Raw genomic sequence first — 21,371 nt, 5'->3', positions numbered from 1 at the left:
TAAAAACTGATTTACTGTGTCAAAATGCATGTGGCTTTAAGAACTATGGCATACAAAGATTAAATTATTTAAAATGCATGTATTTCTCATGGAATAAGAGACTACAATAGAAATGAACCAAGTGTTGAAGTCTGTTATTTAAGATCAGAAGAGAGAAGAAGTTACAAATAACACCACTAAATCCCTCATGGGCAGGTTTAGGGAAATGGTGGAGTCTCTCTTGTGACTTGTTCTGCTTATGATTTGGAGACCTGCTGACCCTGATCTATAGACTTTCCTGCTTCTGTAGTAGTACAAAGAGCTGAAATATACACTGCTACTGCTAAGTCACTTCAGTCGTGTCCAACTCTGTGCAACCCCATAGATGGCAGCCCACAAGGCTCCCCTGTCCCTGGGATTCTCCAGGCAAGAACACTGGAGTGGGTTGCCATTTCCTTCTCCAGTGTATGAAAGTGAAATGTGAAAGTGAAGTCTCTCAGTCATGTCCGACTCTTAGCGACCACCCCATGGACTGCAGCCCACCAGGCTCCTCTGCCCATGGGATTTTCCAGGCAAGAGTACTAGAGTGGGGTGCCATTGCCTTCTCCAAAATATACACAGTTGAGACCTATTATTTAATTGTCTATCAGTTACTACCATTTCAGATTGAAGAAGCTTGAAAAAGGAAAATCACTCAGTTGTGTCCAACTCTTTGCTACCCGATAGAATACAGTCTATGGAATTGTCCAGACCAGAATGCTGGAGTGGGTAGCCATTCCCTTCTCCAGGGGATTTTCCCAACCCAGGGACTTAACCCAGGTCTCCTGCATTGCAGGCAGATTCTTTACCAGCTGAGCCACCAGGGAAGCCCAAGAATACTGGAGTGGGTAGCCTATTCCTTCAGCAGCGGATCTTCTGGACCTAGAAGAGAAGTGGGACTTAACCCACATCTCCTGCATGGCAGGCAGATTCTTACCAGCGTAGCTACCAAGAAAACCCTTGAAGAAGCTTACTTATTCCCAAATGATATTTTGAAAATGGAAAAACAAGATCATCACTTAGACTAATAACCAGAGGGATAACTTGATAACCCTTTGCCTAGATTGTTTTAAAAAGTTGTGATATGAAATTGCTTTCTTCCCATGGGGCTTTCAGATAACTGTTTCACATGGTTTAACTTTCCAAATATTGAGATAGATAGTTGAAATTAAAGATTTCAGAATGAATTAAAGTATGGCTATAAAAGGGCTTCCCTGGTGGCTCAGATCGTTAAGAATCTTCCTGTAATACAGGAGACCCAGGTTCAATCCCTGGATTGGGAAGATCCTCTGGAGAAGGGAATGGCAACCCACTCCAGTATTCTTGACTGGAGAATTCCACGGCAGAGGAGCCTCATGGGCTACAGTTCATGAGGTCGCAAAGAGTTGGACATGACTGAGTGACTAACATACTAACTTGACTCTGAAAAATCAGTATACTAGTCTTTCTTAGGGTTGATCCAGCTTACCACCTCCTCTGTTTGAATATTTGAAATATTTTTAGACATTTTTAAGTTTGTCCACCGTGGTTGATTTTTCCATTAAGTATATTTTATGATAGTTTTACCTTTTACAATATAATTGATATGTCAAAAATGGGTTAGCATTGATTTGATGCATAGTTTTTAATATGTCTTTGCAGTATCAATAGGTCTGTAATATCTACACGATCATCATTGTCATTTGGCCAGTGAAATGAGGTCTCTGGATTCCTGAGAGATTTGAAATGGCCAGATTATGCAGAACTCCTCAAGTGAATACTTACTAATGCCAATTTGGGGAGATTTGTGATAGCATGTGACACGTTAGCAAATCCCCAAATGGGCGGAGGTGTCTCCAGCAGGATCCTATCTAGGTGAAAATTTAGTTCAAAAATTACCTTGAGACCCTTGTATTGTACTCTGTGTTGTGGTTTTATGGTAGTTAATATACAGAACATGGGCAGGTGAATGATAAACGTCTGAATGCCGGTTCACTCTGACTCATCGGGAAACACTAGTTTTGCTCAGACTTACTTATTTCCTCCCTGGTTGATTTCCTGCCATGTGAACATAAAGACAAATAATTTGGGTACCAAACAGCCTAAAATGATGAACCTTATATTTAAAATGTACACTGAAAATATTTTGTTAGAACTAGAGCACTTGTCTCCCTGCTTCTGTGCTTCTCAGAGCAAGGAATTGTCATGCTTTAGTTGCTCTGCATCTGAATTTATTCCCAATTCCTCTTTTATAGTCTTTTTGGAGACAGTATATAGTGAGTCATTAGCATTAATATTATTTCAGTTTCAGTCAGGCTACATATCCATACTTAGACAAGGGTGCTCGGTGAATTTCATTATTCATTCAGAATAAATTCCTACTCTAATATAAATGTTGCTCAGGATAGAGCTTTGAAATGGATCCTGATTCTTTAAATTCTTTCCTGTCTGTTTCAGGAAATAGTGAGATCCTGTTGATAGTAAAGTACAATGTGTCTAAAGTTCACTTCTAAACACTCTGCTCTTTGCAATGAAAGTCATCTGCATTCTCTTTATAATTCAGAGCCACAAGAGATCTGTCTAATCTTAGAGATCTGATCCAGTATCATTTAGAAAAAAAAAAAAAATTCTTGATAATAATTCTACCATTCAGATTAGTGAAAGCAGTAAAGCTTTACAGCTTCTGTCGTCTTAAAAAAGATATCATGAGACGGGGGAATAGGACTTGGATTATGGTCTGGGAGATTTAGTTATTTGGGAAAATAAAATGATTAGTACTGTTACTATTCAAGTTTGTAATTAACGAAAGCAAATGGCATCTGTTTGTTATCATTCTTTCTACAGAAGACAAAGGCTCAGGTCCCGATGGTGCTGACTGCTGGTCCCAAGTGGCTGCTGGATGTGACTTGGCAAGGAGTGGAAGACAACAAAAACAACTGCATTGTGTACAGCAAAGGTAACCGCTAGAGCCTTTCGCTCACGCTTTGGAGGTATTGAAACCTGAGCATTGCAAAACAGCACCAAATGTGCTGGAAGGGGAGTACAAAGTAAAATGGGATCCTCTCTCTTCGTTTTTCCCTTGTACATCTCCCTAACCTGTATTTTCAGCAAAGACTACTGGATTGTTTCTTTTTTTTCCCGTTCAGCATAAAACAAAAGGTGTTAGGACTTTACTTCGCACCATGCACATTCACCTCACCACGGATTTGAGTGTCTTGACTAGTACCTTCCTCGCCGTTACTTTTATTGATAGCAGGTTTGATGAGATCTCAGATTCCTCTCTGAGGCATTATCCATCAAAAAGTAAATTCCTTTTGAAATGTAGCAGTCCGTGTCAGGGTGTCAAGGTGCGTGCTCTGGGAGGCACTGAATTCCAGCCAGTCTCTTGAAATAACACAGAATGAGAGCAGAGCTGCAAAGGAAGCCATTGCAAAGACTGAGAGTTCCTCCCCATGGTGATTTCTGAAGGGCAGGAGGCAAATGGGAGAGAGGAAGCGATGGCTTGCAGAGCTTTGCCTTTGATTTGCTCAGTGTGGCATCAGCCTAGACTGCGTCACACAGCTACGCCCAGGCTACAAAGGAACCGCCGCTCCCTGACACACGTCGTGGGACCGGCTCCCCCAGACTCAGGCCCCTCTGCGTGTGTGATGTGGTTTGCTGTGCTTTCCTCCATATTCAGGTTCTGGGCCCAAGCTCTGTACTTTGAGAGTGAAATCCCTAATCTCACTTCTTCGTAAATATTGCAAAACCTTGTGCTTCTCATGTTTAATTTCTTTTCGCTTTCTTTTTTAACCAAATAGACCTACTGAGATCAAAGATGTGTTTGCACATTGAACCTAGAAACCATGAAAGCATACAAGGGAACAAGCAAATAAGCACCCCTATCAATATATTAACATATAAAACACTAATCATAACATCAAAGACTCTTAAAAACTTGCTAGAAACAATTACAACTTGTTCCTATAATCATTACAATTTGTACACTTATAAGAGGATTGCCTTTAAACTACCATAAGCCTTTGAAAGTTGAAACACCGGAAAGAGAGAATTTGCAAGCTAAAAAAACAATCTGCACACCAGGATCTGATTATATTCCTTTTCCTTCTGTAATTGCTGGTCCCATACCCATTTATTTTCTAACCCCAAATACCTGTGGTATGCTGGTGGGAGCTTTTAGCTAGAAGGGAAGTGAGATTTTCCCAGGATATGTCACTATGTTCTATCAAAATGGAAAGCAATATTACAGTGAACCAGCTTGCCAGTGTCCACATTCAGAATGCAAACCACAGAAATGATGGCTTGGAGTGTAGGACCAATGACTGGGAATAAATTTTTGTTGTACAATGTCTTATCTCTATGATGGTAATATAACGTGGAGGAACCAAGAGGGTAGTTGTTCTTCTACCATGATCCAAATTCATTACATGTTTAAATCAGGCATTCTTTTAGAAGAGAAGATTGTTATATTGTTACATAAGGGGAAAAGCTATAACAAAATTGTAATTCTGTGCTCAGTGGAGTACTTTAATTTGAACATATTTGTGTGTTTGTTTTATAGTTAGATATACCTGAATCCTCCTAGCAATAAACAATTGGGAGTAATTTGCAGAAACTTATTAATTAACTCATAAAGCATGGCTTAAGCCCAACTGTGTGCTCAGTTTGTACATGGATAATAATAGCTACTCTTTATTAAGCACCCCCCCAATTCTCTCTTTGGTACTCCCATACCAAATTCTATGCACTTCCCTCATTGCTCTCTTCACCTCATTTTATGGTCATTTTATATGTTAGAAAAAGAAAAAGTTGTAAAAAGTTAGCTATTATTGCCTGCCTTTGCAATCTACTCAATATGAATTCCTAATATACAATAGTTTTTAACTTACAAAAGGTTACGTGATATTGTTCAAGTTACAAGACCAGTTTTGGGTATTGCAATTCAAATAACAAGGACTGCAGTAACTACTGTATATGCATTATTTCATTTAGTCATCATTTAATACCTCCTCGTAGGTAATTGGAGAAGGCAATGGCATCCCACTCCAGTACTCTTGCCTGGAAAATCCCATGGACGGAGGAGCCTGGTAGGCTGCAGTCCATTGGGTCGCGGAGAGTCGGACACGACTGAGCGACTTCCCTTTCACTTTTCACTGTCATGCATTGGAGAAGGAAATGGCAACCCACTCCAGTGTCCTTGCCTAGAGAATCCCAGGGATGGGGGAGCCTGGTGGGCTGCCGTCTATGGGGTCACACAGAGTCGGACACGACTGAAGTGACTTAGCAGTAGCAGCAGTAGGTAATTAACATTGTACTCAATTTTACGAAAAGTGAACTTGAGACATGGCTAGATTAGGTAATTTGTCATGGTCATGTAGCTGTGTATCAATTTCACTTTTTCAAAAAAATTTGTGGTATCTGATTTACAGTGTTGTGTTAATTTCTGCTGTACAGCAAAGTGATTCAGTTACACATATATATTTCTTTAATATTCTACTAAGTGTTTAAAGTGGGGTGCAAACACATATCTGTCTAATTGAGGGTCTGAGTTATACATATTAGAATAAGGTCTCCCTGCTTTAAGGTTTCAAACAGCTAGATGAGATAGGTAGTATGTTTCTCATTTTACACAACCTGACGTTGTGAGTGACTTAGAGCAGTAGTATCATTGTCTCTGTTCATGGAAAGCTAAAAGAGAAACCAAATTTGAATCCAGGTTTTGATAATTCCAAATCCTATACTCTCTGAACCTTTCTTCTTGACACTATTCCATGCTGAGCAAATTCTCTTACACTACTTAGGCATTTCAGAGTACTATAATACTCTGAAATCACAGAGTATTATAATATAGCACTTTCCAAAGTGCATTTCACATAACCCTAAGATTAAAGGAAAGGTCTAATATTGCCTGTTTTGGCCTCTCTTGAAAACTCACAAGGCCTGCTGATATTAATACTCTGAGAAGTCCTGTAGTGAAATAAAACAAAAGTCTTTGTAACTCGTTTGACTGTATGATATACGAACTTTTTTTCTATGGAGATCCTTAGGAACACTGGAATTAGTGCTCTGGGTGACACCACTTGGGAAAACTCTGCTGTAGACTCTACTCTGATGCCCCAGATGGGCTTCAGAGGCCTGATGCTAATTGCTAGTAATCAGATAGCCTCCGGAGGAAGGGGATAGTTCACTCAAATTTCTGTGAATACCTCAGTATTCTAGGATTATGCTAGGGATTGTTCACATCATGGAAAATAGGGCCCCAGGAATATCACTGCTCCCAGGACTGCATGGGCTCTGAAGCCTTCTGTCTTCACAGACTGTGGGTGTGACTCTTGTTGTTGTTTTTGTTCAGTCACTTAGTCACCTCCAATTCTTTGCAACCCCATGAACTGTAGCCCGCCAGACTCCTCTGTCCATGGAATTCTCCAGGCAAGAATACTGGAGTGGGTTGCCATTTCCTTCTCCAGAGGATCTTCCCAACCCAGGGATCAAACCCATGTCTTCTGCCTTGCAGGTGGATTCTTTACCCTTGTGACACCAGGGGAGCCCCTGGGTATGATAAGCCTTCTCTAAGCAAAAGAGATTTGTAGTTGAAAGAAATTGATGACTTAGATTTAATAGGTACTTCTTGACTTGGACATCTATAGTGTTGTGAGACATTTTCATAACATGTATGTTATTTATCAGTTGGGGCTCTTTTGTTTTCAAATGATAGAAATCCAAATGAAATGGGTTTATGCCAAAAAAATAAATAAATAAAATGAAAGTGTAAGAGTGTGTGTGTGTGTATGTTGAGGGTAGGAGGATTCATCTGCTCATATAACTGAGAATCGAGGGATATTCTAAACTTCAGGATCAGTTTAATTCAGATGTTCAGACTTCGTCCCCAGACTGTCTCTATCTTCTGCTTCATCTTTCTTTTGTGTGTTTTATTCTCAGAAATGTTCTTGTCAAGTGGTGGGAAGCTCTGACCTTATATTCTACAAGCAGAGCAATGCCCGTGCAAATAGAGCTTTTCTGGATTTTGTTTGAGGTACATCACATATAATCCTTGAACCAATTAATCACTGTGACTCTTCTTTGCAAACTACAGTCCTCTGTAGTTTTGTATATAAGCCAATGAGACACAGGAGAAGTAGTTTCCCAAATGAAACCTAAGTGCTACTCCATAGAGTAAAGAATGGTTGCTTGATAGGCTAACATCCATGCGCCCACATGCAGCATATTACTCCTCATGTCTGAAGAGCTCTCACTGAAGATCAACTCTCACTAACGTCAAAATTACATTGCCTTATTTTGTTTTCTGGCTAAGCACCACAATACTTATGAATTCCATGCCAAAGTCACTTTCATTGGATCTGGCTATCTGAAAGTATGTTAGTTGCTAAGTCACTGTAGTTGTGTCCGACTCTGTGCGACCCCATGGACGGCAACCCACCAAGCTCCCGCATCCCTGGGATTCTCCAGGCAAGGACACTGGAGTGGGTTGCCATTTCCTTCTCCAATGTATGAAAATGAAAAGTGAAAGTGAAGTCGCTCAGTCGTGTCCAACTCCTAGTGACCCCATGGACTGCAGCCTACCAGGTTCCTCTGCCCATGGGATTTTCTAGGCAAGAGTACTGGAGTGGGGTGCTGTTGCCTTCTCCGATATTAGTACTTATTTATTAATACAAATAGAATGTAAGATGCATATATGTTGTATTTTTAAATGCCTTGACTCAAATTTTTGATAATATTTTCCTATGGCATGTAAGATAGACCACTTAATGTGTAACCATTATAATTTAAGAGATATACTTACTTTTTGAAGTATTATTAAATGTGGGCTGGTGTTAACATTAAATATAATGATAAAATTTTCATTTCCAGGTGTCCATCTAATAATTATTATAGAATTATATTACTTAGTGCTATTTGACAGGGTGCCATCATCCTGTTTTATTCGAGTAAAAAAAAATAGTACTTGGCATTCATATTATAATCTGATGTACTTTTTTTCCTGCCTCAACTAACCCCTGTCATTCCAGAAAGTAATTAGCTCATCCAGACATTGATGGACCAGACTTGTTGGGTTGTCTGGTTTTTGCCATTATTCTCAGCAGACTCCAGATAATTCTAATTTACTTATCTTCCGTGGAAAAATACTAAAAAGCACCATGCTGAGGCTAAAGGGAGACTGCTGGAAGGAGGATGAGCAGAGGTCTGCCCCCCTTGCTCCTAAAAATCCGTGAATACCTGTTAAGCACTAGAAACCCTTTTCTTTTCTCTACACCTTGATGTTTTTTATAGTGTTTGCACAGTATAGTGGCCTTTCTCATTTAGGAAAAGTAAATGGGTCACTTTGAATTTCATGTTTTTGAGCATTCAAAATTAAACCTTTAGCACCATAAAGGTTCTAAATGTGGGTTTGGTCATTGAGCTCCCTTCAAATGAGGGATAATTAAATTATTTGGGGTTTTTGGATTTTCATGGCATGTTGTTTTAGAGAGCCACATTCTCTGGGTATTCGGATGAAGAGCATGAACCTTGTCAATCAAAGGAGTGAAAAAGTATCAGCTAACCCTCACTCTCACCTTAACCATGGAAGATTTGTTTTTATACAAAAGCACAATATTATTGAAAAGAAACAACAGCAATTGCTCAGATGGAACCTTGAGCAAATAACTTTTCCTGTTTAAATCATATCTCCTTAGCTGTAAAAATGAAGTAGCACTGGCCATCTCACAGGATTTTTGTGAAGACTCACCGGTTCACATAACTGCATATGTTGTCATAAATATTATATCGCATATGATCTTATTCTCAGTCCTGTTTGTCCTTTTGGTTATATGTCAGCACAAATTTAGGGGAAATGAAGCCAGGCCTCCACACTGGCATCAAGCAAGTGTGCAAGGAAACATGGTCATCTGATTCTATATGTATAGCCAAGAATTCCTTCAGTCCCACTTAGTCCCTATGAAACCGCAGTATCTGCAGAGACCTGTCTTACAGAATCAGAGGCCAGAAGCCTTTGCCTAAAGATAGATTTTTCCCCTTGGGCACGTGATATTTCTAATGAAAGTCTTATTTAAAAGGCTAGTGTAAAGATAATGATGATAACATTAAAGCAAGCAATAGCAGTTGCCATTTGTTAAGCACTTATCCTATGTCAGGCATGGTTTTAAGCTCTTTACATATGTTTTCTGATTTACCATTTAGAAAATTATGATGTAAGCAGGATTATTCCCACTTTACAGATGCGTAAACTCAAGTTAGGGGCTTCCCAGGTGGTGCTAGTTGTAAAGAACCCATCTGCCAATGCAGGAGACGAAAGGCATGAGGGTTCGATCCCTGAGTTGGAAAGATCCCTGGAAGAGGGCATGGCAACCCACTCCGGTGTTCTTGCCTGAAGAATCCCCATGGACAGAGGAGCCTTGGCTGGCTATAGTCCATAGGGTTTTAAAAAGTTGGACACGACTGAAGTGGCTTAGCACACACGCAAACACAAACTCAAGGTTAGGTAAGTTAAATAATTCAAGGATATCTAGATCATAAGTGATGAAATTTGGATTTAGTCTTGAGTATGTTGACTTTGAATCCCAATTAGCACAATTAGCGGAGTTCGGAAGATACCATTTACTAAGCTAAGATTGTAGGGTATTGGTCTTCCTCACAAATTTACATACATATTAATCAGCAAAACTTTTCCCCCCTCATTCTGTGATTTGGTTTTTCAGAAAAAGCTTTCCAGAACTAAAACAGCAGTGACAGCAGTACCTTCTGCTGATTTCTCTGTTGCTTTGAAGACCACAGGAATTTAAAGTCGTGTAGAAGACTAATCTCCAAAATCTTTCTATGACCATCTTCAAAGTTCTGGTTTTGCTTGTTTGCACAAATGTAACGATGCAATTAATTCAGTTAAGCCCTGATTGGTTGAGTACTATGTTCAAGGTACTATGAAATAATGACAGAAATTCTAATATGACCTAACTTTGGTGAACTTTCTATACACTGACTAAATTGATCAACTGTTTAAAACAAAGATCTGTCATTGTGAAAGACCCTTGCAAAGGTCTGGGCTATTTTCCAGCTTAAAATAGAGTATCTGTTGCATGTTCCTAGAGTTTTGAAACAACAGCCTTGTCCAACTTAGCACCCAGTTTTGTTAACTAGCCTACAAGTTCATGTTTACCTTAAAGCACCTAAATCTATGTGAGTAAGAGAGTAATTTGAAAAGAAAAAATTGTGCTCATATTTAAGTGTTTATTTAACCATTTTGTAGTTCATAGAAAATGTATAACTGTTGTCTAGTTTTATAATATTCTTAAAAGAGGGTGGGTGCCTGAACCAAATATTTAGCAGCAGGAATTATAAAATCATAAGGCGATTAAGTTAGCTAGTCGCAGAATTCCAATATTGCTTTTTAAATGACTTCGGGATATAGGAGGTACTAAGGTTATTATCTGTTATCAGGAATACAGTGGAATTGTACAACTGGATAATAACCAAACAAACTGACACAATGTAAAATTACATTATCAGTGTGTTAAAACAAAATTGCGCCCTAAAGGAGTCCACATGCCAGCTCAGAGCTGCAGTGTAATTATGCTTAACTCTGATAATTAAAATACAGCGGAGATCAACAGAATCATTTTCATTAAGAAAATTATTAATGATGGTGGTATAGCAGTAATTGATTGCAGAGCACCACAGGATAACGCGATGCCGAAAACCCAACATGTTTCATGAACATCTAAGGCTTTTTCTAGTTATGTTCTCTAAGAATGAGAGATGTTTGGAGGAGTAAGCAATTTATTATGCCTGTTCTAGAAATCAGTGATTGTAAAAATGCTTGCTTTAGAAAACCATCGTTTTGATTCAAATTGTCATGTCTGAGGGGTTCTTAAGGTCAAGGCGAGTGACCCCACCAGTGAATGTGTTATTTACAATGGAGCTGTCTGTTGCAAATTACAGAATGGCAGCAACTTCAGCAAATACCGGGCCTTCTGCCGTTTTCATTTTTTACTATGCATTTGCTGTTTTTACAATTATGTTAGTGATTTACCGATGTTATTTCAGTCTGAATCTGGTCGTACTGAATAGTTTATGTCCTGAGTTGTTATTAATGTGTGCTATCTGATGTGAAAAAATACACTTGTTTTCATATCCACATCACTGTGAGTTTCCTTAATGAAATGTTGGTAAATAATCCTGCATAATAATACTATTAATTATTTCCATGGATTAGATGCATTCTCATATGTTGGAGAAAAAAAAATCCTAAATTGTCCTTATCCATTCATGAATGAAGCTTCTGTCTCTTAGGGGTAAAAACCCAGGTAGGATGTTGGCAAATGATAAGAACTAAGAATATATCAGTTTCATAAGTATAAAAATGAAAAATGAAGAGTGGGGTCTTTTGAGAGGTGACTCACTATCATTCAAGGATGTTAGCTTGTCATTCAAAGTGATGCTAATCTTGAAAGCTACCCCCAAAAGTATCTTTGTCAGCTAAAATGAGGGACAACTCTTTAGGGAATGTTTTCAGAGTAAGATATTGTGAATAATTCTTTAAAACAGTGTATTACATACAAAAATTATATTATAATTTCAACTAAAAAAGGAGAATATGAGGTTTTGTGCCTAGTATAATTATAATTATATTTTAAAATATATATGTACAGTGAAACACACAGAAAGAAATAGATCGGAACTATAAAAGTGTTTCTGTAAAGGTGATATGGTTTGGTAAAAAAATTTTTGTATTCCTATTTTATAGTTTTCTTCACTTTATTTTTCTTATATAATTCAAGAAAAATATTTGCAAATGAAAATCACTTTTTGTTTTAACTACATTCCAGCTCTACCTTTTATACAATTCAAATTAAAAGAACAAAAATCTTTGCCTTACCCATGAAATCCCTCATCCCTGGAAATTAAATTATTTTCTAGTGATACATATTTTTCTTTAGTGTCTCCATAAATGTCCTGGCACTTTGTATTTCATAAGATAATTTTTCCAAATAAAATAAAAGTTATTGAGCACATGCTCTGCACATGATACAGCCCAGGTGTCATGAGGGGTACATAGGAACATGAAACACATCCCTGGGTTAAGGAGTTTATTGAAAGAGCTTAATTAATGGAGGTTGCATAATACTGAGTTCTGTCTTACATGGTCAAGGCAAAGTTGATAGAGGATGGAAAATTTTAGTTAGATATTGAAAGTTGAATATATATTTGAGAAAAGGGGAAGGCACTGGGGGAGGCTGAAATTCTGTGTCTAAAAGTTTACAGACCATGGTTCATACCATCATGAAAGTGTCGGTCTTTAGTCAGAGCAGAGAATTTACCAGTAAGACCAGTGAGAGGCACTCCTGCAAATGTTTCTGAGGGTCCTGTTGTGTGTTCAGTGGAGTGCTCAGTCTGAAGACCTCATCATGGAAATGGTAGAGAGCTACTGAAAGTTCTGAGGCACACATGATCACACTGGCATTTTAGTAAGATTATTGATTATCACGTCAAAGGTGAAGCTCAGATCCATCCTTTAATAAAAAACAAGACTTTAGCTGTCAAGAAAAGAATGTTGGTAGCTACATCCTCCTAGAAGATAATTTAAATCTTCTGCTTTTCTCCGCTCATTACCTGACTCCAACAGTTTTTCAACACCAGATAAATATCTGATGCTCTTACCTCTTCAGCACCATTGTCCTGCCCAGGAGCTCCTGTCCTTACTTCCAGAGGACCTGGCGAGGATTCCATAAGTCCATCATTCTAAGTACTTTCTTGTACCCACTCTGGCCTTTACTGCCCTGAATACCCTCTTCCTAATCAATTGATCTCTCCACCTTCCCCTCACTTAATCCAAGCGGCAGAAGTTAGGGGAAGTAGTATTTATAAAGTATGCCTGGTCCACAAAGAATGCTATATAAAGTGTGATCAGAATGAAACAATGAAACCATCACCACCACTAACAACAAAGCTACAACAACAGAAACCAGTGCTGACCAGTTTACATTCGAACACCAAGGGAATGCGAGCCCTCAGCGTCAGTAGCCTGTCTATTCAGATCTTCCAAATTCATCTTCAGAGTGACTGTTAGACTTCTGTCTCCCCAAATATATTCCATCCCCTGATAAATAATGACCTTGCTCCTCATTTCCCAGATGCATTGGAAAAGTGAAAAAGAAAATATAATTCTGCAGGGAATGGCTTCCTTTTGCAGTGTCCGTTTACAAGAATCAATATGGCCCAAGAGACCCAAGTCTGACCCACCACCGGTTTTTGTACATAAAGTTTGGTTGGAATAAGCTACCATGATTTGTTTGTATATTTTGTCTGTAGCTATTTTCACATCGTAACATCAGAGTTGAGTAATTGTGGTAGAGACCATTTAGCCTGCAAAACCTAAAGCTTCACTGTTTGGCCCTTTATAGAAAGAGCGTGGCAACACCTGAACTAAGCCCACAAGGTTACTACCTTGGCCTAAAAGATCCGACGTGGTCTGTCCTGGATACTTCTTTGGGTTTATTTACTTCTAATCTCCAACTGTCCTGTTCCAGTGGCTCAGACCCTTGCTTTTGTTTGAAAATACGAAGAATGCCTCTGCCTCAGGGCGCTGCGCCCTGCTATGCCCCCACGTTGGTCCTTCTCTTGCCTCATTCGAAACTCTCTCCAAATAGTGCCTCCCCAGAGGGTGTGCCTGACTACTCTGTCTCTATTTCTCTCGTTTTTCTCCACAATATTCGGCAGTTTAGGCGGCTATAACCAAATACCATAGGCTGGTAGCTTAACAAACTTCTCTTGCACAGTTCTGGAGGGTGGGAAGTTCAAGATCAAGGAGCAGGCAGATTCGGTGTCTGGTGAGGACCCATCTTCCTTGTTTAAAGATGGCCGCCTTCTTGTATCCGCATATGGTTGTGTGGCGGGGAGGCAGAGAGAGAGCGCAAGCTTCCTCCCTCATGTCTCTCATAAAGGCATCAGTCCCATGAAGTCTCCACCTTAATGGTCTAATTACCTCCCAAAGGCTTCACCTCTTGTACTATCACACAGGGCTTCAACATTAAAGTTTAGAGTTAGGTACACATTCAGTCCATGTCTTTCTCATTTATCTTCATAGTTGACATTTTAGAATTTATTTTAAAAATTTAGTGTCATCTTCCTATCCCTAGAATGCGAGTTCTTTAAGGACAGTTTTTTTAGCCACCTTTAAGGTCTGTTTTTTAGCCATCTATGATACATAGTAGGTGCTCACTAAATATTTATGAAGGAATTAATGGATAAATGAAGGATTTACAGATTTTTAAAACATGGAAATCAATATAAATTATGCATTTAATAATGTTCTCCCAATCAGATAATCTGACTGTTACACTTTCTGAGATGTGCTCAAACTTTATCCCTTAACTTCCTTAACTATTGAATTTTAACTCTCATATTTATAACGTACAGAGTCTTCCCCTGACTGTAACCTTTTTTCAGCACCTTGCTGTTTTTAGTATGGCTATTCTTTCCTTTATCTCTGAAAATAGGAGGTAGAGGATGATTAGGAAGTTGTATGTCCTGTGCATTGTTTCTTTTTCCACCTATTTTTGTCCCTGTATTTGGTGTTGAAGCTTTCCTCAAGAGGCTAGAGATCCATGCATATCTACTTTACCATTTAAGAATGGGGCACTAAGGGCTGAATGCGAGAGCAGCCTGGGAAGGCAGAGCTTGTCAACTGGTAGCTTTCGGGGTGGCGGGGGGGGTCATAGGATAGTAACCTAGCCATGGTAACGATGCCTCCCAATGCAGTGTATGTAATTTTTTATCTTAGCACGATTAGCTTCTCCAGAGAATGACGGACTCAGAGAACACCATGCTCATCTCTGAGATAGATGAGCCTCATAGCCAGCAATCTGAGGACTTTGTGGGCAGACTAGACCAGGTGGTGTTTGGGAAAAGTCCTATCTCATTTTTGAGAATGTAGATGTTCCTTTAGTCTTCTAACTCTGGTGACACTGTAGTATAACCCTTGGCCGAGTATATCTCTCTGTATCTAAATCCTCTATTCCAGTTCTTCACAGACTAAGCCTCCATTTCCTAACAGAGTAGGAAAGGAATGTCACTTAGCTCTGCAGGGAATCGCTGAGCAAGTGTAACTAACAGCTTCTTACTTGGAAAGCCAGTCCTGTACTGGCTTTTAGCTCCGCTGCTCACCCTATCTTTCAAGGTGCCAGGTGTCTTTACTTTCTGATCTTTTCCAGGATTCTGCAGAATCAATCCGCTTGCTACGTGTTGGCCAGCTGCTCTTCAAATACTTGGATTTCAGCTTTCTGTGCTCTGGTGTGTCATCTATCAGTCCATCAATTTGCTAGCTTCCAAGATGTTGTTGACTTCTGTTGCCTACTCTGCCCCATCTCTTTGCCCTTATCATCTTTTTTCTTCTCTACTGTCATGTTAGTGAAAGGGAGACGAAATAAATGTGTGCAATCAATTCATCATACTTAACGGGAAGCCCTCTCTGCTTCCTTTTTTAGGTAAGCTTCTGCAAAGTTTTTTTTTTTTTTTTTTGCATGCATGCATTCTTTTAACTCTCTAAATTCCAGTATCTTCTGTCTTATTCAGTTTCTGCCTTCATGATTCCATTAAAGTGACTTTGTCCGAGGTCTCCTGTGGTTTACTTGTCAGCTTTTCACTCCACGAGGCTTGATCTGATTTATCCTTTTCCACACACAAGGCCAGGTTTCTCCATCACTGTCCAGCCACTAAATATTGTCATTCTATAGTTTTCTTTTCGTTTCTGTGTTTCCTGAAGCTTATCTCATCTAAATTTTTTAACTACCCTACTCCTTATAGTTTCATTTCTCGCTTATCCTTCACAGCTATGCTGTACAGTAAGTCCCCTATATACAAGTGAATTTCATTCCAAGAGTGCATTTATAAGTCCAGTTTGTTTGTAAGACCAACAAAGTTAGCCTAGGTACCCAACTAACACAATCAACTATTTAGTACTGTACTGTAATAGGTATATAATACTTTTCATACAAACAATATGTACATAAAAATCAAACACCAAAAATGAAGAAAACATTTTTAATGTTACAGTCCAATGCCTTGAAAAATACAGTAGTACAGTACAATAGCTGGTATACAGGGGCTGACATGCACGTTCACATCTTTGAAAGTTCACAACTTGAAGGTTCATATGTAAAGGGCTTGGTCTACTCCAAGTAGTTTCAGTTATTTAAAATTCCTTAGCTATTCCTTACTTGCTCATATCTACCTTTATATATCATATTTCCCTTGCTTAATAACTTTCCCAACATCTTTGTCTTGGAAAGAGATATCATTCAAGACCTAGCAGGTATTAGTGCTTCTGAAAAGCCTTCCATGCCCTTCCCAGAGAGCTCGCTCCACCTCAGCATGTGCACTGTCCCAGGTTGGTTGTGAACACCTCAGATGCAATGATGTCGTTTCTCACTTCTACTCCGCAGTTAATTCATAGCATATACTCACTGAATTTTTAATTTCTTTTAATGGGCATTAAAATGCATCCCTCAACGTAGTAAACTCTAATAGGACTTGCTTTATTTTCAGAAATTACCAGTGTGAAAAATCATTTGAAAACCGATACTCAAAATGCTTTACTCTTAATATCTAGGAAAGTATTCTATGTCTTAGCAAGATTTTTTTAATGCTAGAAAATCTAATATAGGGGTATTTCTTTGGAATGTCCTGTGTAAACAAAGCATACATTGTGCTACCTCAGTTAGAATGAAGGTGTATAAAATAATTTGGAAAAATTAGAATCTATATACATGCAAAAGATGCTGTCAAACCTTAGGATTTTATTTGCTGTCTTTGCATAGCAGCCATGCCAATTCCTTGGCTCAGTTACTGCACAGTTCTTTCCAGGGTGACAACACACACACACACCACTTGACTTTCTCTCAACAAGCAGTAACTGTGTCTGTTGTTCCTACCTATCACTGGGGGAAAGTCAGCCAGACCTGAAGTCTTTGCTCTGAGACCTAAAATTGGAGACTTTTCATTTCCCTTGGTGTATAAGTCAACCCCATCTTTGAAGGCTATTTTAAAACTAAAAGGTCACCTAATATGCCATGACATACAGTAGTACTTCAGAGAAGATATATTCTCATTAGTCTTTCTTAGATCTGTGAAGACTGTCAGATGACAGTGGGGTCAACCAAGATAGTATATCGTGGTGTTGCAAGCAAGAATATCCCAACCAAGAGAATGGATCCGAAATGCACACATTTAAGTATGAGCAGATAAGATTTTTCTGTCTATTTATATAGTTTTATCTACAGCCCATTGAAATTCAATAAGAATAAATTACTTTAAGCCAGTTTTTCCTTAAGAAATCTAGTATTTATCATCACTGTCGGTCTCCCTTGTCAGTAAAGATTTTCAAGAATGATGGCTCTCCAGTTCAGTACCCTTTACTTTGTGCATTCTTTCAAGAACTGGTTAAGTCTCAGAGGCTTATTAGGAAAACTTAAGATTTTCAGGATACTTACCAAATATTTCTAGTAAGGAATTTAATGTTTCATAATTTATTTGATGAAATAAATAATATAAGATACTCCTCCTCTCCAGGTCCCCAAAAGATACAAAATTTATCCATTAACTAGTAAGTAATAATTTGGAGTCTCTCAATATCAAAACTAGTTTTGTAATGCATATAAAATCTTAAATGTCTTAAGTGTAATCTCAGCTATCTTTCTTTACTCTGAGTATAGGTTTCTAGATTAAAGTGAGTGTAGGAAGCAAAAAAATAAAAAACAGGCCTATGGAGGACATTTAAGTCAAGCAATAGTTTAGAGATCTTGCTTCATAGTTTTGCATTTTGACTAGAGATAGAGATAAGAAGGATAGCTCTCTACCAGTGAAATGAAGTAAAAAGAAAATGTGTATGAGAAAATGGGCAAGTTACTTTTCATCTTATCCTTGGCTTTACATACACCATTGTAGTTAGCTATCTCAAAGGAAATTAATATGATCATTTTTGCACACATGTGAAAATGAAGGGAGATTATAAAATGCATGCCACTTGGGGATTCTTCAGTTCATTGAAATAGTACCCACTATATTCCAGCTAGGGAATCTGTTAATATTTTGCTTTATGTTCAAGTTGTGTTTTACCTTGGTATGACACTGTGCTTTCATTTCCCATATCTAAGTTTTCCCTTTTTTAAAAGTTTGGCTAATGTCATGCTTATTAAAAGTGGTTTGCCAACCAGCAGTATGGCATGGACCTGTTAAAAACACTAAACCCCAGGTCCCATCAGACCTACTGAATCCAAATCTCCCCTGGTGGCTCAGACAATAAAGAATCCACTTGCAATTCAGGAGACCCAGGTTCAATCGCCAGGTCAGGAAGATCCCCTGGAGAAGGGACTGGCAACCCACTCCAGTATTCTTGCATGGAAAATTCCATGGACAGAGGAGCCTGATGGGCTTACCATGTATGGGGTCAGACACAACTTAGCAACTAACCCACTAAACCATCACCAGTGATCTGTGTGCACATTTAAGTTTGGAAAGCCAAGATCTAGTGATTACTGGTGTGTCTTTAACAGAAGAGTACCAGTAGGGATGGAAACAGTTAACCTTGCAAGATAGTAGCATAATAACTTTCAGAGACTTGTGAATTCATTTGCAAGTAACAAACACTATTGTAGAGCATGAGAATATCATAAAGGGAAAATAAGAACGTTGAAAAGTTCTTCCTGTTTTGTCTTTAAATATACAACAGCTTGAGTGCTATCTTTCTTGGCACTCCCCCTCTTTCCCACAAATGGGATTATAGCAAAGAGAAGAAAATGCTGCTGTACTCTTATTTAATGGGAACATTTATTGCTGTTTTTCCTCTTCTCTCCAACACCTCTTAATTTATATTAGGCATTAAATTGTAATGCTGTTTCTTTCCATGGTGAAAGTGTCCCCGTGTGTATGCCTTTAAATCAATTCATTGTTATTTGCAAAACAAAATCCTAAATAAGTACTTAGGGGAAACGCAGGCCCCCTGACCCCTGGAACTCTCTGGAGGCTCTCCTCTGTCATCCTTCCTGCACAGCAAAAGGAAAAAAAAGAGAAGGAAAAAAACAAATTTGCTGAGCCACACATTTCAAGTTGTCGACAACCCCATCCACGAGAAAACAGAAGAAAATATATATGCTCTCTGTCCTGTCAAAAGGCTTTCGCCTTATCTTGAGAGACTGTCAGGGCAGGAGCATCAGTGAATGGACAGGAGTCTATTAAATTAATAAGCTGCTGGATGGTGTCTGGGGAGTTATGATGCTCCATAAATCCAGTTTGATCATGGTGGACAAGGTTTAAATCTGCAGACTTCTAATACACATCCAGTTCTTGGATTGGATTTGAAGTTTTGTGCCGGAGACACAGAGATAGTCCTGCAGCATGTGAATTAAGATTTATCTTCCCCCCCACCCCCCGCCCCCATCCTTCTTTTTTTTTTCCCTTATACTACTTACAGAAATGAAAGCACCTTAGGGATCCTAGCAAATGTTACAGCTGGAAATGAAAGAACTGTTGTCAAGGTGAAACCGTGACCTAGAAGCCTAAAATCAAACCTTGGTCATTCTATTCAAGCAGCCCCATCAGAACTGAGTGTAAAAGGTCTGTGTGGAAGGCAAGATGCCTGAACTTATCTATGACCTATTTGATAGTGATGCCTGTCAAATTCTACTCGTCTGTATTTATGACAGAAAGAAAACTAATGGTGTCAGATCTGCCCTATAGTAATAAAAAAATCAGGAAATATTTTCTTCAACTCATTGAATAAAGTCCTCCAATATAGCCTTTACTGTGATATAGGTTTATTTGAGTTTTTGGCTTCTAAGCATTTTAAGCTGAAGAATTCTCTTATTAGTCAAACAATTTCCCAAATAAACTATTAACTTTATACTGAGAACAACTTATTTATGTATTACTGATAAATAAAATCCCTGGAATAAAAAATAAAATTTCTTCAAAATCATAAAATTGTCCCTGTTGAGGAGGTTTATTATACTGTTTATGATTTTCAAACCACTGGGAAATTGTTAATTACATATTTGTCTCATCAACTTACAATTATTGTATAAATTTAGACATTTTTTCATACCTTGGAACAGACTTATGTTAGAAAACTCCAGAATGGCAGACAATACTTTGTTATAACCAATGTAACATGTCCATTTCAACATATATAAATCAGCATTAGAATACTTTCTCATAGGAGTGTCCAGTTAGCACAACTCTACTATAACATCCTGCTAAATGAATCATTACAGAGTCAGGGAGTGTCTTCAAGAGAGTGGAGTCCATCTCCACTCAGCACTCACTGTGTACAAAGCCCAGTCCCGAGTATCGAATCATTAAATACTGACAAATAAACCATGAAACCAACAGGATTATCCTCAGTTTTTTAATGGTCCCCAAGGCTTTCCTGGTCACTCAGACAGTAAAGAATCCTCATACAAGGCAGGAGGTCTGGGTTTGATCCCTGGTTGAAGAAGATCCCCTGGAGAAGGGAATGGCTACCCACTCTAGTATTCTTGCCTGGAGAATTTCATCAACAGAGGAGTCTGGACAGGACTGAGCAGCATTCACTTTTATTCACTTAGAGCTTAGATAACTTGCCCAAATCACAAAGCTAACAAGTGATACAGCTTAAGTTGAAGTCACCTCTGCCTTTCATTCATTTATTCATTTGGCAAGTTTTTCTTGAGGACCTACTATGCCTGGCAATTTTCTAGGCACTGGAGTAAAGAAAGCATGTAATATTCCCTGCACTGGTGAGCTGGGACATTTCTGTTAAGGAGTGAAAAGTCACCACTTAACTGACTCAGAGGTCTGGGTTTTTCACACCCACACATACACACACACCCCTTCCTCCGTTACGTAGAACCAACCTAGAGGAGAAACATGAGCGTGCATAGGTGAATCCGTTTTGGTTCCTGAAAGTATCTGTTCTGTTTTTTCCTTATTGGCCTCTGAAAATTACTGACTTTTTCCATGAAAAAATTGTGGATTTTTTTTCCTTCTTACTGACTAGTACATTTCTGAGCATTAATGTCCTGTTCCATAACACTAATATACTGCCCATTAATAGTCAGAGATTAAATAGATACTTTAATAATTACCTCATCCAGTGCAGTTGTAAATAAATCTCCTTTGTGTCACTCTCTCCTCCCACCACAAGAGTATTATGTCCCTAGCCAGGAAATGCTCAAGAAAACAGATGAGTCCCACACTGCCCTGCAGATCAGAAAATTCTGGCTTTGTGGGATAGATAGGAGGGGTAAGTCTGCAAGGCCACAACTCTTAATGGGAACTCCCTGCTTCTGGTTTTTCAAGTACAATCCTAGAGACTGTGTCAACAGAAG

The 21,371-nt window shown here is 38.7% G+C and overlaps 1 protein-coding gene across 1 annotated transcript in view; it reads left to right on the top strand.

Moving 5' to 3' along the window:
• The window catches only part of ZFPM2 (zinc finger protein, FOG family member 2), a 523,557-nt gene that overhangs the window by 343,087 nt on the left and 159,099 nt on the right, over nt 1-21,371 (top strand). Inside the window, exon 5 of the mRNA XM_027973106.3 lies at nt 2,842-2,953. Within this exon, the coding sequence (XP_027828907.1) occupies nt 2,842-2,953 (112 nt within the window). The remainder of the gene's footprint in view (nt 1-2,841; nt 2,954-21,371) is intronic.

Source organism: Ovis aries, chromosome 9 (genome assembly GCF_016772045.2).
Source record: "Ovis aries strain OAR_USU_Benz2616 breed Rambouillet chromosome 9, ARS-UI_Ramb_v3.0, whole genome shotgun sequence".
Classification (NCBI taxonomy): Eukaryota; Metazoa; Chordata; class Mammalia; order Artiodactyla; family Bovidae; genus Ovis; species Ovis aries.
This window is presented reverse-complemented; position numbering and strand designations above follow the sequence as displayed.